This window comes from Ptychodera flava, unplaced genomic scaffold, assembly GCF_041260155.1.
Source record: "Ptychodera flava strain L36383 unplaced genomic scaffold, AS_Pfla_20210202 Scaffold_59__1_contigs__length_806204_pilon, whole genome shotgun sequence".
In the NCBI taxonomy this organism is placed as follows: Eukaryota; Metazoa; Hemichordata; class Enteropneusta; family Ptychoderidae; genus Ptychodera; species Ptychodera flava.
The window spans coordinates 458,484-476,048 of record NW_027248381.1 but is presented as its reverse complement, the minus strand read 5'-3'; the positions used below and the strand labels follow the sequence as shown (position 1 = coordinate 476,048).

General features: G+C 38.7%; 1 protein-coding gene across 1 annotated transcript in view; it reads right to left on the bottom strand.

The window, feature by feature from the left end:
* LOC139128562 (tyrosine kinase receptor Cad96Ca-like) overlaps positions 1-17,565 on the bottom strand; it is a 66,716-nt gene that overhangs the window by 39,234 nt on the left and 9,917 nt on the right. The window contains exons 2-4 of the mRNA XM_070694320.1: positions 12,361-12,673; positions 10,480-10,809; positions 6,005-6,108 (exon numbers count right to left, since the gene is read on the bottom strand). Coding sequence (XP_070550421.1) covers positions 6,005-6,108; positions 10,480-10,699 — 324 coding nt within the window. The 5' untranslated portion in view covers positions 10,700-10,809; positions 12,361-12,673. The remainder of the gene's footprint in view (positions 1-6,004; positions 6,109-10,479; positions 10,810-12,360; positions 12,674-17,565) is intronic.

The window sequence follows — 17,565 nt, the reverse complement described above, 5'->3', positions numbered from 1 at the left end:
TAAACAAAAGGAGCTCATGAAAGACCGATTCATAAGAACAATAAAATAATGCTGCTATTATATCTTTTTTTGTACACGACGCTTTAATATTTTCCTTGTTTTCTTCTCTCTCTCCCCATGTTCCTCGTTTGTGCATGCTGAGTCATAACTGTTCAGATCTGATTATGTATACATTATGTAGTCCGCCCTCTCTTGGTGACAATTTGACACGATCCACAAGAGCCTCATCCTGTATGAAAAGGTCACCAAGGTAGGTGCATAGACTGTCGACAGTCCCTCTGGCCTTCTTTTGACCGGAGTCACTTTATTAAGTGCGGTAGCAATCCAACGTAGGCAATCGAGCGCTGAAGGCGCGAGGCCAAGTGCCGAAGGCACGAGGACTGTCATTCCTTGTATGCGCCCTCATGGAACCGTACGAGCGTACCAGCAAGTTATAACTGAAGGTATACCTTGCTGTAGTCTGGCAGAGACCCTGCGAATTGCGTTCTTCCCTGTTGGAACACGCGCGCGCCCTTCAGAGACGCGACGCGAATCCCAGGGTCTGGACGTTCTTGCAAGCGACCGGTCGGATTTCTGCCTGATCAGGGTACTTTATAGAACAGCACACATCCGTTAATCAAAACAAAAATGACAGGTAGCATAGCCGGCTCGCTCAGAGAGTGCCTTTGTGCAAAATCCAACCGAGTATTGTTGCAGTAGCAGGACATATGGTGGTCTTGGTAGCTGAAAGGCATAGGTTGTTTAGGTGTAAAGCCTGTTATACACGCTTCCAGTTGACTAAAAGCTCTTCAACGGAATTAGTGCCACAGTAGAGGTCATTTGCTATCTTGGCTACGAAGCCCTCGGCGAGAAAGTCACCTAAAGCTCTGCACATTAGCTCTTTGGAGCCAAGCATCCCCATGGCGGACCGTGTATACTCTCAAACACCGTGAAATGGGGTGGCTACACCACAATACTTATGAGATTCGCGGGAAAGGGGGATCTGGTAGAATGTCTTTGTGAGGTCGGTGGCAATGATATACTCCCATTGTGCTATCTGGTTCAGTGTACTGTCCACACTAGGTAGCAATGATGGTTGTGGCTTACTATTGCGCCCTACATCAGCAAAGGCAGTGACAAATCTCGAACCACCACTGAGTTTCTTGACTAAGAACGACGGGTTGATATATATTCAAAGTTGGCCTGGATATCCTCAGGGCGAGCAATAACACCCATTTCATCGAGCTAATCGAATTTTGTCGCAACTCGACAGGCTTGTTGCAAGAGTATTGAGAAGACGGCCCTTGCGTTGTGACGGCTGGACTGGTTCCATGGTGACGACCGCCTGAAATGGACCGGATGCGCGGTTATAACCTTTGATAGAAGGGTTGAAAACGTCATCAAAGTCCTGGTGTATTTTGCGAAACTCAGCTAGCTGGCTGTGCGAGAGTTGATTATCTGGGTCTAACCTGATGGAGGCCAAGTTGGTAGCATCTTTGTGTGTGTTCCTTGGTTGGGTAGGTGGACTGGTCACACAACAGTTATCTGTGGCTGGGATGAACACAGAGCGGATAGTGCAAAAGTGTTCATTGCGGTTAAGTGTCTGAGGAGTACTGGACAAATTCTGTATGCGAATTTTCCCGGACAGACTTTGGTATACGTCTGGGAATGGCCATACTTCGTGTGCACCTCGAGTCTGTGGGCTTCTATTAGGCTCAAGAGAAAAGGTTTCATCAGATCGGTGAAAATCGCCAGTAATGTCCATTTCAATGACGTCTCATGGCAAGATCGTAGTGGGTTGGGTAGGAGCTCGTAAGACACAGGCACGACGAATGGTGTTGTGTGTAGTCTGACGATTCGAGCCATAAGTGTAGGTCGATCCATTGCCGAGAGTAACTTGTCGTCTTGCAGGACATACATATATACAGCCCGTTGCTGCTTACCTTCCCGTTTCGATGCTGGTATGCTCACATTATGTGCAGAGAAAGCATGGTGTTTTTATCTCACACAAACGACAGAGTACCGCTAAAGAGGATTAGGCCTACAGCAGAGACACGTCAGATTACAGCTGGCATGGATATCCCATGTACGAACTAAAATCAAGTGACCACCAGTACTCATTACAGTTACATGAATAACACTGAACGAGAAATACATTACAGAAAGTACAAAAGGATATGAATGTGAATAAAACTTCAAACAGATTTCACACAGCCTTAGAGAACAGCTACTCTTACAAATGATCTTCACTAGTTTGAAATTGTAGTCACTACTGAGTCCATCAACAGCCTACTCGAGTAACAAACACACCCGCTTACTATAAATTTTTCTAATGTAATCTGTGGAGAAGTTGTCACTTTTAGGAGACCCTGTTGTTTCTTCCGTACACACAATTTGTGCATGCCAGACATCGGAAAGGGAAGATAGGCAGCAACGGGCTGCAATTAACACTAAACTGCAATGACTCATATTCATAGATCGAGGATAATTAGAACGAGAGAAGAGAACACGGAAAAAAGGCTCGTATATAAAAAGAAGGTTCAATAGCATCATTCTTTATTTAAGGTTGCGCTGCACCCAACAGCGTATTTTGCTCTAAATCACCGTTTTGCAAATATTTATTCAACTTTAATCAATTTGTTAATCCTACTTTGAAATATTGGTTTTGTTCACATTTTAGCTTGAGACATGAGTTGCGTGATGAACAACTTTTAATTTATGCAAATGTAGCAATTCAGCCGATTTCCTGACTTCTCTTTTCTCTAAATTTCAAGTTTTCCAAAGAATTCCAATCTGGATGTTTTTAAATTTCTTAAATTTTTACATTCTGTTCTTTAAATGCTATGTATCGAAAGATTATTTTGTTTGACAATAAAGTTCTTAAATTTTGAATCAGAGGCATTTTAATTTTGCTAATCATGATTTCATCACTTATTTTGAGTTCAGTCTTTTAGCCCCTGCCATTTTAGAATGAGGATAGGTGATGCAAAATAAAAGTTTTTTTTGTATATATACTCGTTCGAAAGAAAAATTACATTTCAAAAAATACTACCAAGTTTTTGACCTGAATTAATTGCTGACATTAATACCATTTTGAGGTTTTTACCCCAAATATACACCTTCTTTATCCTTTGAGTAAACAATTGCTATCATACTAAACGTTAGATTCCCTTGTTTTTGAAAATATATAGTATGAGGGGTACCTTGTCATCTAAGATGAGAAATATTGCTTTGAAAAAAGTGTTGGCAACGCGCAGCTCCACGAACTTTGTACGTGGCGAAGACGACTACAATTTGGAGTGCAAAAGTCCATTGAGATAATTAGGCTGCGTTCACACACACAAAAGAAACGGTTAGGGGGAGCTTGGAGGAATTCGGGGGCTGATTCGAAAATTTTTGGGGTAGTAGAGAGGGACTAGAAAATTTTGCTCTGCCTGTAGGGTGTTTGAAATTGTTTTCGTTCCCTTTTATATTGTACATTTTCAAATTCCGGGGTTTTGTGGGTAATTCAATGAAACTTGAATACCATTTTTATGTCATTCATTGTTGTAATTTTAGTAATAGTTTAACAAAATCCAGAATCATTTTGTCACATTTCATGATTTTGTCTTGAACAAATCTAAACAGTAAATATATAATTTGTCATAAAAACGAAACTTGAGCATAGTAACAGGGCAGAAACTGCAACTGTTGATGATATTTGCAATATTTCTATGCAACATATCAATTACAGTTTCTTGCTGTCTCCCTACAGCATGCTCAAAACACAATATTCAGTTTGTCGGCAAAGCCTGTATATATAAATATGTATTAGGTGATAATTAGAGTCCAGACTGACAGTCAGTTATCAGTGATAACAATGAAAAGTACACACACGCAGGCTGTGATAGCAAGCTGAGTATTGTACAGTTCAACATGCTGTCGGGAGTATAACAAAAACGCAGTTGTATAAACTGAATAAAATATTGTCAACATTATTAAAGTTAATACAGCTACTGCCTACGGGCAGTGTCACTATCGGATACTACCCTGCTACTGCAGTGTCACTGTCATTGCATACTGGTAGTGACAGTGATTGCTCTGACTGTGATATAGTTGAACAAGACTTTGCGTCATAAGATACTCAATTGACAGTCAAACATTCTTGTACACAAGATCAGGCCAAAGAGCAACATATGGAAGACTAGGAGACTTTAAAATTTGTCAAAATAACACAATGCAACTGTCTCCGCTCAAAACAAGATTCAGTTAGTGTGTAACTGTTTGTTTTATTAATGCCAATTTCATTGACAGCCAGAACTATAGGCCTCAAGTCAAACGAAAAAGGCTGAAAATATGGCGGGACTTACACTTTCAACATTATTAGGTTCAGCTCCTAAGCTACAAAGCTATGTTTTTAATGTGCTTTACAGTGATTATCGGATAAACTAGCGTATATAGGAATCGACGGACAAACATGTCCATCTTCATGAAGGAGATCGTAACTCATTGTCTGGCGATGATAGCAAAAAACATTATATTCAGATAACGAAGTCTACTAGGATCAGAGGGAACAAATAAAACTAAAAATTACCAAAATAGGGAATTCAACAGCTTCTTAACAGTCCGGGTCATTTCCAAAATTGGCGACACTATACCATTATATGTTTTTCTTATCATTAGCCAATCAGCGTTACGCGCGCCATCAGTAAAATTGCATTTCCTGGCTAGCTCACATGCGTCCATGGTTACGTCTCCATAGTGTGTTGAACTCTTTCTTTAAACTCCTCCGCTGCACCATTCACATAACATTTTTGTGTATTGCAGCAGATCCGTGCAAAAACGACTGTCAGTTGTGAAAGAGGGGTTTTGCTCATACACTTGGCGTTGCATATTTTATTGGAATATGGATGTCGTTTGCGAAATAACAATAGCGCCGTACTCTGTCATAATCTCGAACAGTTGTGTAGCCACTCTGTCAATACATATTTTCAAAATCGCGTGCCAGTTTAGTCTGCGTCGGACAACCACAACCTAGGTATCACTTTAAAGCTCTGACATCGCTCTTACTTCTTGCAAAATGCCATACGCATACCTACACAAATAACCTTGAAAGCAGTATTTCTAATAACAGATGAGGAACATCTACAAAATGATTATCTGTACTTGAGAGAAATCGATAAACTTGGGGTAGAAATGAATCGTTAATGTTTCGAATATTTTTTCACTTCTCGGACTCGTTGTTGGCCATGATATTCTGTAGAACACGCGGATCATGCTGACAGTCGAAACTTGTCGAACTTCATGAGACAGAGGCTCAATAAGCAGCCGAAAACTGCCGAGCGCTATTTGCGGGTGATTTGCAACCCTACCGTGACCCCTACATTATTAATGACGTAATCTGACCGATGAGTGGCTTATAGTCGGAATGCATTATCATAATGGGTCGCCATTTTAGAAGTGACCCTGTCTGTAACCATAACACAAAAAGGCAAAAAGAAAGGGCAATTTTCCGCTTACATACACTAGCGCATCCGCATACATATCCAAGATCCCTACAAGACACTTTAACATGCTAAAAACATCCAAAAGGTGCAAATCAGCGTTCCTCGAACCTCCAATAATTGCATTGAAAGAAGACAAAACCTGTAAAGAGTGCTCATTCTTAGAAAACACACCATAAAAATCATCAAGCAATGTAAACCATCCTCTGACATGACGAACAGATGCAGCCTGTGACTTCATTGGAAATTTTACTCATTCGCCAACTTAAAGTGAGGTCTTTCGATAATAGAAAGAAGTAGCTGGTACTCACAATAGATGCAGCTTAAGATTGTTACTAAAATACGCAAGCTCCTATATAAACTCTAACTGGTGACACAGCCGTTAAACTAAAGGTTAATAATGTATTCAATTTATTACTGACAATACGAAACACATTTGTACAGTGAATGTAAACTTGGTTTATTTGTTTGTATGATTTATGGCTTCCAGAATGTTGATAGACATGGTCTTAAAATTGCGTGTAGTTATTTACCAACCGTACCTTCAGTTTTCTTCTCCTAATCAGGATGATAATTATAATTGATAGTACAACGATGGCTGCGATCGGGATAACAATTTTGAGATATATCTTGTAATCGCCTTGTTCTGCAACAAAATAATTGTAAATAAGTGAGAAAACAATCTGTAAATTATTTATCTGTGGTAATCGTTTACGTTTTACTGAATAACATTAAAACGACTATGAAGATATCACTCTTGTGCGTGAGTCTATAGGATGTTGACGTGCCTGTGTCCTAACCATGATATGTATGTTTCTTTTTAATATAAAGGTAGGGTAAATTGTCCCAACCTACGATTTCTGTGCTGGGTAATTGGTTTTTAACTTCTGTTAATAGCTAGAAGTAACAGGGGAGCGGCAAAGAGTTCGCAGTATTCGCAGTACATGGGACCATCGAAAGAATCTGTGTTGGTATGTCACCAGCACCGATGTGCCGCTGTTAAAACGGAGTATGTTGGCTGCGAAGAGCGAAATCCTGTTTCGGACTTCCGAACATAAAGAGCAACTTAGTATGCATTTACATAGGCTAAACTAAAAGAAATAAAAGTATGTAGAACTGAAGGTTAAAAAAAATTACATGAGTATGTGACATGCAATATTTAATCATTTGCTAGGAGGTCTTCATGGACTTCATGACAAGACTGCGTCGGAAAAAACAAAAGATATGCAAGCAAGGTTTTAATTAACACGATTGGAACTAATTTGGGATAATTGGATGGTGAAGCTGTGTCGATTTAATCTACAAATGGTATCTCATCTGCTTTTCTTTTTACATTACACACTTGTTTTTATGAGTAATTTATAAAATTGCAACATTCAGCTTAAGGGGACCTAACACTTTTGAAAAATATGAAATCCAATTATCCCAATGTAGTTCCAATCGTGTTAATTCAAGATGCTCATGCCAAAAAATGATGATATGACGTGATGCAACGTTTGATTTCCTCTTTTTTGAATGGGCTGGACCAGCACCAAACAATAGCATTAAACGAGCTTTTAGCATGATGAGGGAATTGAGTGAGCCCCTGTTTTCTATGAACGGAATACTTGCGTTCTTACGAATACATGTCCTTACTTAAATAATTCATTGTTTCAATGCCCGACATAGGTTTCAGCGTTCTGAGCGTTTTCTACTTTCAGGCAAATCACGGCCTGTCTGCGCATCTGCCTGTACCCTGCCTGAGTGCCTATACTGCATATCCCTGTCTATCTGTCTGTCTGTCTGTCTCTCCCTCCCTCCCTCTCCTCTCCCTCCCCCTCTCTCTCTCTCTCTCTCTCTCTCTCTCTCTCTCTCTCTCTCTCTCTCTCTCTCTCTCTCTCTCTCTCTCTCTCTCTCCCTCCCCCCTCTCTCTCTCCCCTCTCTCTCTCTCTCAATTGACCGAAGAAACGTTGCCGATGCGGAATGATGACTTAAACTATTTCATGACGGCAACATTTTCTCTAGCTTCAACATAAGCGTATTCTCGCGACTGACTCTAAAATATGCTCATGTATGATAAAACAATCAGATTCCGAGATTGACTCGGTTATTAACAAATTGCATCGCAAAATTTGCGACCATTCACATTTCAACATCTTTCTCATCGATGTTCACATTACGTATGCCGTGCCTTTGAATTGTATGAGTAATGAATAAAAACCAACATAATTTTTTCCTCTCAATCGTTTGATAAAAGCAGGATATCATGGCTTGCATGTTTGTGTTCACCCGTAAATTACGATTTTGATATTCCGCAAAGTGACTATTTAATAAAATTTTTAATCATTTAACAACTGCAAAAATGTGTTCAATTGATGCCAAAGGGGTAATCCAGAGATTTTAGAATATTACCTGTTTCAGCTGATATTATTTCATTATAACTTTTTGGGATAGATACGCTTGCCAAAGTGTTACGTACACTAAAATCTGACTTTTCATTGGATAGGAACGTATTTGGAGATCTGCTGGAGCCTGTGGGTTTAAAAGAAAATAAAGAGACTCACTAATGATTGTTTGCTTTAGCTATAAAAAACACATTTCATTTGCAACGATTCGCCTCATATTATATCTATCAACATCATCTGTAAACAGATTGATGGGAGAAAAAGAAATTTTACAAAAACAATTGGACAATAAATGCAAGTTGTTATTTCTGAGTTCCTGTGACATATTCTACCGATACCCTGCAGTGATATAGCAATAATCGAACCACATTTCCGAAACTTTAACACTAACGTTAATACCGAAATGTACACGTAGTATCTTGTGGTAACAGATTGTAACTGAAATTATAAGAATCAGTAGGTTTTCTATTTTCGCGCCCACTCAGAAAAATGCATCTTATAAAAATGCATCTAACGATCATTAAAGTATTTCTATATCTTATAATTGGAAAAACAATGACGAAAACAGGAAAATGAAGAACTTTACCTTTAATGAGTTCCAATGGAATTGAAGCAAGGACTGTAGTTGTTTGATCTGCGGATGGGGAACGCGGAAATAGGACGCATACCAGGAAAGTATAATATATTTGTCATTGTCTCTTTATACCCTTACACCCCCCTAACACCCGAACACAAACATACAGAGAGTCGCATCAAGTAACTTTAGAAAGTCAGGAAATCAGTTGTTTACAGACCTCATCTCACGTTCCTCATATTTTGACATTCTTTTTATTAATATTGTTGCAAAGTGCCTTTTATATTACCGTCTTGTCGAAATTTACCGACCACGTTTTTTTTCAGTACCATGTGTGAAGTTGGTCGTTGCTTTCATAAAAGTTTCTTGTTACGAATCCTGGCGCTGACTATTATAAACAGCATTTTGCGGGTGCGCCTATGAAGTATTACGTGAAGGTTACATTTATGCATCCTTAGTCATACCAATCGATCATTGTCTGCCTATGCGCCTCTGATGGTAACGATGTCTCATAAAATAATAAACTCCAATTGTTCCTACGATTCGTAAAATTATTTTTACACAAAATCATATAATCTATTCGTTTAATCGCAAACGCTATTACATCTTGGTTCAATTGTGGTTCTTGGGCTGTACTTATTACTCCCAAGCAACCAGAGGAAAGCATATAGAGTGGAATTCTTGCTATGCATGAGCGGCAGGTGACACAGGTTACAAGCAAACGGCGGTAAATTGTCGCCTTTGGACCAGCGAGACAGTCGACTTGTTAGACTTGTTACTCTAACGCAAACAATGTCTTCGTTTCATTACGCGCTGAAAGCTACCGATTATATCTTCTCTTCTGCATTTGCAGCGTCGTCGAAGTGCAACACCAGGCCGCGCAGAAAATCGTTTAAATATGATCTCTATAAACGCAAATACTGCAACGAGGGGCTCACTATGCCAGATATGAAACAATTAATGCAAATGTCGCATTCCTAAATTTTGGCACACACTTTGTAAGTGATTGTTGATATTATATAGTACTTTGTTTACAACTGAGGAGCTCTCCTTATTCTCAGGAACAATGTATATTACAGTTACAAAGATTCAAAGTTTCGATCTTGTATCAGGATACAATCTTTTAATATATAACTGGGGAACTTGTTCGCATGCCTGCGTTATTGTTAATAATATTAGTTTATAAATAGTCTAAATCAAAAATATTAAGTTAAATGTTTGGAAAGAAAATTCTCTCTGTCACTATACAAATGATTATTTGCAACTAACAAACGTTGTGCTGTTTATCAGCATAGTCTCTGCTGGTACATAGTTCACCAATACTATTGCTAAACATTTGAATCTATTTCATATCATAACAATCTAAGAACATTTTGGTTGGTGAAGATAAAATAAAATGACAGGCAAGAATATGAGATTGCACAGCATAATCACGCTAAGTTTGAATGGTACCAGTTGAGCTTTGTCAGCGTAATGCCTAGTAACATGAACATCACGAGCAAATGACCTCCAGGTTGGTCACTTTGAATTGTACTTCGACTCGGGCGAAGGGATGCATCTCTATGGACAAACAGAGGCAATGCAATACGTTCTCTAAATCTTTATCGGCGGGAAATGACAAACTTTAGGATCCATTGGATTAGCTGAATGAATGAATGAATGAATGCATGATTTGCATCTGTGAATTATACAAAGTATGTCCAGGAAAAATTATTCGAATACCAGGACATCACTTGGTGTAACATCACCAATTTTAGACTGCAGAATAGGTACGTAAAAACAACAAGATTTTTAATTGTTAAAACTTGTTCACAACTGGGTGTGAATTTCCTTAAATGAATCATTGTGGTCCTTTAGCTTACTATATAAATTTTTTTTTCACGTAGTAAAACGTCATGCCATCATTTCTTTAAGAAAGGTTACAGTTACAGCATAAAGGGAACATTGATTTACGGTATTATTAATTTTAAGTTAATGACAAAATACTGAGCTCATCAAAAGCTGTTATCACTAATTATCATTCGTGAAATAGCAAACCTTTTTAACTAAGCGAGCCTACCTGGATGCGGTTCAACATTTACCAACAGATACTTTTCCATTGTAATGCTTCCTGCAAGCTGAGTAGATCTACATGTATAGTTTCCGGCATCCGCGAATCCAATGCTATCAAACTTTGTTTGGGCAACAAGCCAACGTGGCTCGCAAGTTTGTAGGTCGTCTTGTAGAGTATTATAATCTATTGTTGTACCATTCCCTTGCAAGACGATGTCAGCATTCATTTTGCTTGTTGTCGAACAAATGATTTCGAGATAAGACCCTTCTTCCACTGTAACATTTGCTTCTTCGCTCTTATTTTTGGTGGTGATATATAATGAAAGGTTGATCCGCTCTGTAACAGTAAAGGCGATATAATCAAGCATGTTTGAACTCGAAAAAATCATATTCGTTAGATTTGAGTTATATTTCTCAACCAAGTCAATGATTATATTATCTTAGCGGATAATAATGAATTGGTTTATGACTTTAAGTTCCTCTCTTTCTCTTTTCATGTTGTTTTTGCATCAATAGAGGAACTTAAAATCAAAAATCATTTTGACTGTGTAAACAAAAGACTAAATCGAGGCTATGGGTTTCCATCACACTACAAGTAACTGTTTTCTCCTGACTACAGTTGGCTCATCATCGATTGGCTCTTTATACCGTTTGTTTAATTTTGACACTTCTTAATTTGACTTTTTCGTTTTCCATCCTTCTGTTTGGCATAATCTAACATGAGTATTCTTGGCTTTTCCGCTTTCTTATTCATCCTACCACTGCATCTGATCGAGGAGACTGTTGTCTTCAAAAGCTTATGCTAAATTCAATTTCAATTGGTCTCAGAGGACTACCTTAACCCCGGTGATAGTACATGTATGTAAGAGTTATTACAGAATGGTTTACCCTAGGTTATTAATAAATGTACACAGTAAGTCTCTTTTTTTCTAATGCATTAATCATGTGATTTAACTGTACATATTCACAGGTATGTACCGCTCCGCGAAAAAATTGTATACGATGACGTTTGACTGTCGGGAGAAAAAATCAAAGGGGTCATATATTTATCACATGAGCAGCCGTCCTACTGTTTCATGCCGATTGATCAAAATTATTTTGCAGATTGCAAAAAATAGTCTCGCGTTCTGTATGTTATTTTCCGGGTTGACATTCACTTAGTGAGTCAATCGCTCCATGAGATATGCTGATAACCTACTCGGTTCTTTATTTCATAAATCCGATTAAGCAGAAATGTTGGTACACCGAACATTGCAAGTAGCAGACAGCCACAATAATCAGAGTTGTTTAGAATTTTTTGAAATATATTTATGGAGGAAATGTAACGACAATATCGAAACCGTAGTTCTCATTATAGGAGGCGATCACCAGCTACCGATCTTGACAAGCCCAAAAACTTGAAGTTCCGTTCGATGGCAGCCAGACCATCCCATTTCTTGCTTCTGGCTGCAACGCTGCTTTTACCGGTCTCAGTCGGAGTAGACTCGTCAATCTCAATCCGATCGTCAATGGTTACGTCTTCAGGACTTTGATGTTTGAAATGAAACAAATCCCCAAGCAAGTACCTTCAAACATTTGTCGCTTGACGGAACTCTGTTTTCTTTTCGAATTTAGAGAATAATTAACAGCGCCGCAAAGTTCAGGTTACAGCTTACAGCATGTTCGATTCTGATCTACAATTTACAGAATTTTTTTTTATGATGAAGGAAATTTAAAGTCGTTTTCGAATTGTTTGATGCTCTGTGGCTTTGATGGCGCTTTCCTGAAGTTTATATGGAAGTTATTTATTTTGTAATCTTATTCTGGCATTTTAACATTTAGAGCAAATCCTACTGCAAGCGTAACGCTCTAAATGGCTCATTAAAGTAGAAATATTAGGTATATTTACCATACAGATCAAGCCGTATTTCCCTCTTGATTGGTATATTGTTGTTCAGTAGGAAATATTGGCATTCGTATGAACCAGCGTCGGAGCACGTCACATTATGATTGTCAAAGGGGACGATTCAGTGATATTGTATTTGTTTTGGTTGCTGCAGAAGGGCAACTTTATTTCCTTCCGAATGTCACAAATGTGTTTTCTGTCTGGTTTCTTCGTCCACATCAGGTAGGTGATATTCCGATTTCACCATCAAAACAAGGCATTTCAACTTGGTTTTGAAGACGTGAACGTAAACTTTTCATGTCACCGTCAGAAAAGGCTAAAACGAAAAGGGGAGAGAAACGGTGGTACGATTTTATATTATCGAAAGCAATCACAATCTTGCAAAAACTGTAAAAGCTCTCTGTCAAATTTTACCGATAATATCATTGGTTTAGTCAGGCGTCAATTGTCAGTGTGCCTTTCGAATACTATTTCTAAATTCCTAACAAAAACAACAGAGCGGATGCGTTTGCTTACCCATATCTCTAGATTTGTTTAAGAATCACAAAATTTACAACAAATGTAGGTAGGTTACAAATGTACAAGTGTACAAGAAATTTGATTTCAGATTTTCATCGAAAATGTAAATCAACATGGGAGTCTCAAACATATATAACAAGCATTATATAACCATGCCCTGCCAATCGCATTTTGATTGGTTGAACTGAACCGTGCGACTGACCACAAATACACAGCAATGGTTTGTTTATAATTACATGCCCGTGAATATGAATAATAAGATTAACAACTCAAAGTATCGTAATTTTACAGCTCAAACGTAAATCATAATCAATCACAAAATAAAATGGAGCACTTGTAGGTCAAGTTGAGATACTTTTTTCTGAAAACATCTCCGGATTTGCCAATTTTTTACAGCGCGCGTGACAGTGCGTCGCGTATTGCTCAGTTTCTGGGGCCCAGTTGTCGTTCGCTCCTGAAATTTTCGGAAATTTTGACAGTTTTCTTGGGTTCGCTGATAATATAATGGAAATAACAGACTCCGCTCTGACCATTAACGTTTATTTGTGGGCAAGGGCGAGAGGAAAGCCAAAAATTAACGGGCGAGGCTTGCGCGAGAGGAAAGCCAAAAGTTAACGGGCGAGGCTTGCCTCGCCCGTTAATTTTTGGCTTTCCTCTCGCCCTTGCCCACAAATAAACGTTAATGGTCAGCGCGTCGCCCGTTATTTCTATATTATATTACCATGCCCTGGCTGTCGCATTTTGATTGGTCGAGCTGAACCACGTGACTGACCACAAATACACAGTAATGGTCTGTTTATATGCCCGTGAATATGAATAATAAGATTAACAACTCAAAGTATCGTAACTTTACAGCTCAAACGTAAATCATAATCAATCACAAAATAAAATGGAGCACTTGTGGGCCAAGTTGAGATACTTTTTTCTGAAAATATTTCCAGATTTGCCAGCATTTTACCGCGCGCGTACAGTGCGTCGCGTATTGCTCAGTTCTGGGGCCCCGTTGTCGTTCGCTCCTGAAATTTTCGGAAATTTTTACGGTTTTCTTGGGTTCGCTGATAATATAATGGAAATAACAGACTCCGCTCTGACCATTAACGATTATATATGGGCAAGGGCGAGAGGGAAGACAAAAGTTAACGGGCTCGGCAAACCTCGCACGTCAATTTTTGGCTTTCCTCTCGCCCTTGCCAATAAACAAACGTTAATGGTCAGCGCGTCGCCGTTATTTCTATAATGTATATGCATCTATAGATGTCGAAATAAAAGAGCTTGATTAGGGTGTTGTGGTTACAAGTGCATATGTGAAAAAGAAATTTAATTTGTAATTTCACTGAAAATGTTGATTCACTGTAAATAACATTCTGTAAAACACCATGGATATCTTTTACAATATTAAACTAAATCCGTGCCTTTACAAATATTTAAGCAATAATGCACCCCTCCCGGTCCATAATGGACGAAAGCAAACTTTGCACGACATAATGTACGAGGCGAAGCCTCGCACACTGACTGACTCTGTACATATTACATGCACTCCACACTGCACAGTGCACTGCACTGAACACGCACGTTCAGCACAAAAAATATCCAGCACTTTCACGGTTCATTTTGAATTGAAAAACAATGTATTTTCGAAGGAAATGAAAAGTAACCGCATCCCTACCGTCTATATCAAACTCTAAATATCACCTTTAAATATCATGCCATTCAAAAGTAGACACGGTGAAATGCCAGAGATGAAGAAAACGGAATGTTCATGCATCGACATCAGTATGATCAGCGAGCTGCATGCCATGGTATCAGCTGATCAATACGATCATTATTATGTCGCTAGTAGCACAGCATTCATTGCAAACGATATCAACAGAGTTCAACATTGTTATTCAAATGTTTATATTTCAATAATAATTGTGTCTATAAATTTAATTTTCGATGGCTTCTTGAGAAGAGCTATTTTATTCGGCGAACGACAGAACTTGACGTAAACGGGTGCTTGAAAGGTACAGTTTACAAACATACTGGAGGGTTTCGGTACCATCGCGATATCGAGAACAAGGCAAGGTAAAATCACAGACATGGAGAAAAAAACGATGAATGAAAGTTGTCTCCGATTACAGTCAGTGCATCAGAATTAGGTGGCCGAGATGTTAGATCACGAGTCCACGGTCATCATGATTGTTGGTAGTAGCTGACCTTGGACCGAGACTTTGAATGGCTCCGTAGTATATCCGTAGACACTTCCGGTCAAGGTTGATGACAGCAAGCTGCCGTTGTTGGCCCGTTTACGGCTGGTTCGAGTAGCCTTTCACGCTTGCATCGTTTACATGGCCACTGACATACATAATATGCCATGTGTCAAACCCAGTATCATCTAGGAGTTTGCAAATGTACACGGCAACGAAGCGAACCATGTTGTAAACAAACGTAGTAGTACAACCAGCGTATCGGACGGGGACTGCATGCTGAGCGCCAGCCAGACAGACGACAAGTGCGTGCGTGAGGACTCAAAAAATGTGATAAATCGTACAGTAAGATATTATTATCAATATTGTGTACCATTATCAATATTTATAGTTTTGTGTATTACATGGTTTATCCGATACTTTCACTCCTTTTAAATGTGCAGTCCTTTTTTCGTTTTCAAAAAAAAAACTTGCTCGCTGTGGGGCCGCAATGCTGAATAATGGAATACATTATCAGTAATAATGTATGGATATGACGTCACAAAATTCACTGGTATTGACAAGCTATAATATAATAGACAATAAATACAAATATACTTATCAGAATAGAGTGTTTAAAAGCGCAAATGTGAAGAAGAAATATGCTATTGGAATGTGACCAAAATTAACTAAATGTTTCGCAATATTAGTACTGTATTTCTTGCACAAAGATCTTCTACTTTAAGGAAATCGGCCAGTGCAATGCCGTTGTATTTTCTGAGGGAATCAAATGCGTCCTGATCAAGGCCTACATAAACTCGTCAGGTTTCAATTTACCACGATTAAATGTCGCTGAGTTCACAATATACAGTAGTTTTGAAAAGGCTGGAAACCTGTTGTCGAAAGGCTAAAAAAAATTCGTATCTCGGACGAGCCCCCAATTTTGTTACACGACAGAAAACGAACAAAAGGTGAACTCAGCAGTTTCCGTATAAAACGAAATTTATTACGAAAAATAAAAGTAATTGCTAAGTCAGGGATAGAATGCAAACTGTAAAAGTGTACAGGCTTCATATCTCAGCTCAGTCGGTGAATAAACAGTCCTTTGGCTTGCAGGCTTGAAATTGCACAAAGTCCACGGTATAAATCCAGCGTGGCAGTGAAGGTCTTGAAAAAGGTTTGAAATTAGTACTGCTTAAGTTTCCAAAGTCTTGAAGTAACACACAAGAGAGACGATCCCAAAAATCTGACTGAGGTCTTCAATCTTGAATCTCACCAATTTCAATACGTCAGCGATATTTTTCATATCAGCCATTATTTTTTCAAGAAAAAATTTAAGTACATATTTTAGTGTCATGAAAATGTAAATTATCAAAGACAATATATTATTCATCTTTCTATGTACAGTATAACTATATATTTTCCCCGAGAAATATTCATGTCTTGAGCTCTTGCAGTATTTTGTGTATATTTCTAGTCCCCTCACTCACCAAGTCTGAGGGACTTATTGTTTTTGGTTGTGTGCGTCTATGCATTTTCGCAGGCAAATATTTCAGATATGCCTAAGCCAATTCCACTCAAACTTGGTACAATCAACAACACTAAGCAATACATATGCAGGTCCATAGTTTTGGGCATGGCATGCATAATTAGTTCTAAATTGAATGACTATTTAATTTTTAAAAAACAGCTCTGTTTGTAGAGAGACTGAGCCAATTTGATGAAATTTAGTCCTGGTTTTTGTCTTAGAGAGTTCTTATAGCAGACAAGACCTCTGTCAGTATTTTGTCAATTTTTTGCTAATTTGCATATTCAATTAATAATCATGATTAGTATTCTATATCCAGGAATTCTGCATCAAATTTTACTAATGTGGTGCAGATGTTGATCTCTCCGTACTGTCATAATGTGCAATGGCATTTAGCCGTATAACATGAGGGAAAATGCCAAGAGGGTTTGACCGGTTAAGAAGGGCTTGACTACGCAGTTTCTGCGTAGTGAAGCTTCATTACGTATTCATGGTGACCCCTGGCCAGCTGTCAATAACTTTGGGGGCTATTTGGCCTGCTTTGCATATGCGTCGTTGGACACGACCTGCCAATCACCCAGGTAGTCAATTAAACTATTAATTGACTGTTTACCGACCCAATTAACACTATCCAGCAGTATCAGTCATATTTTAATTGCGTGGCCCGGGTGGGCACAACGTAGGAACGCGTGTATTTCTATGTGTACGTTTCACTTGTGGTGTTGTTTGTACCATGGAGGTATTACCTCCATGTTTGTACCATCGTGCGTTTGAAGTCCCTGTTTCACCTACAGCATTACCTTCAAGGTGACAGGCTTACTATTAATGTTCAGTATCATTGCACCGAGTTCTGCCCACGGTGAAAACCACCTGTTTTGCCTACTAATTACTGCCCGTCGCTGCCCGTCCTGAATGTAGCCTATCTATAGCTACAGTAATCACATAAATCATTTATCAGTTTTGATATATACTCCTAAATTGTAAGTTTGATCAAAA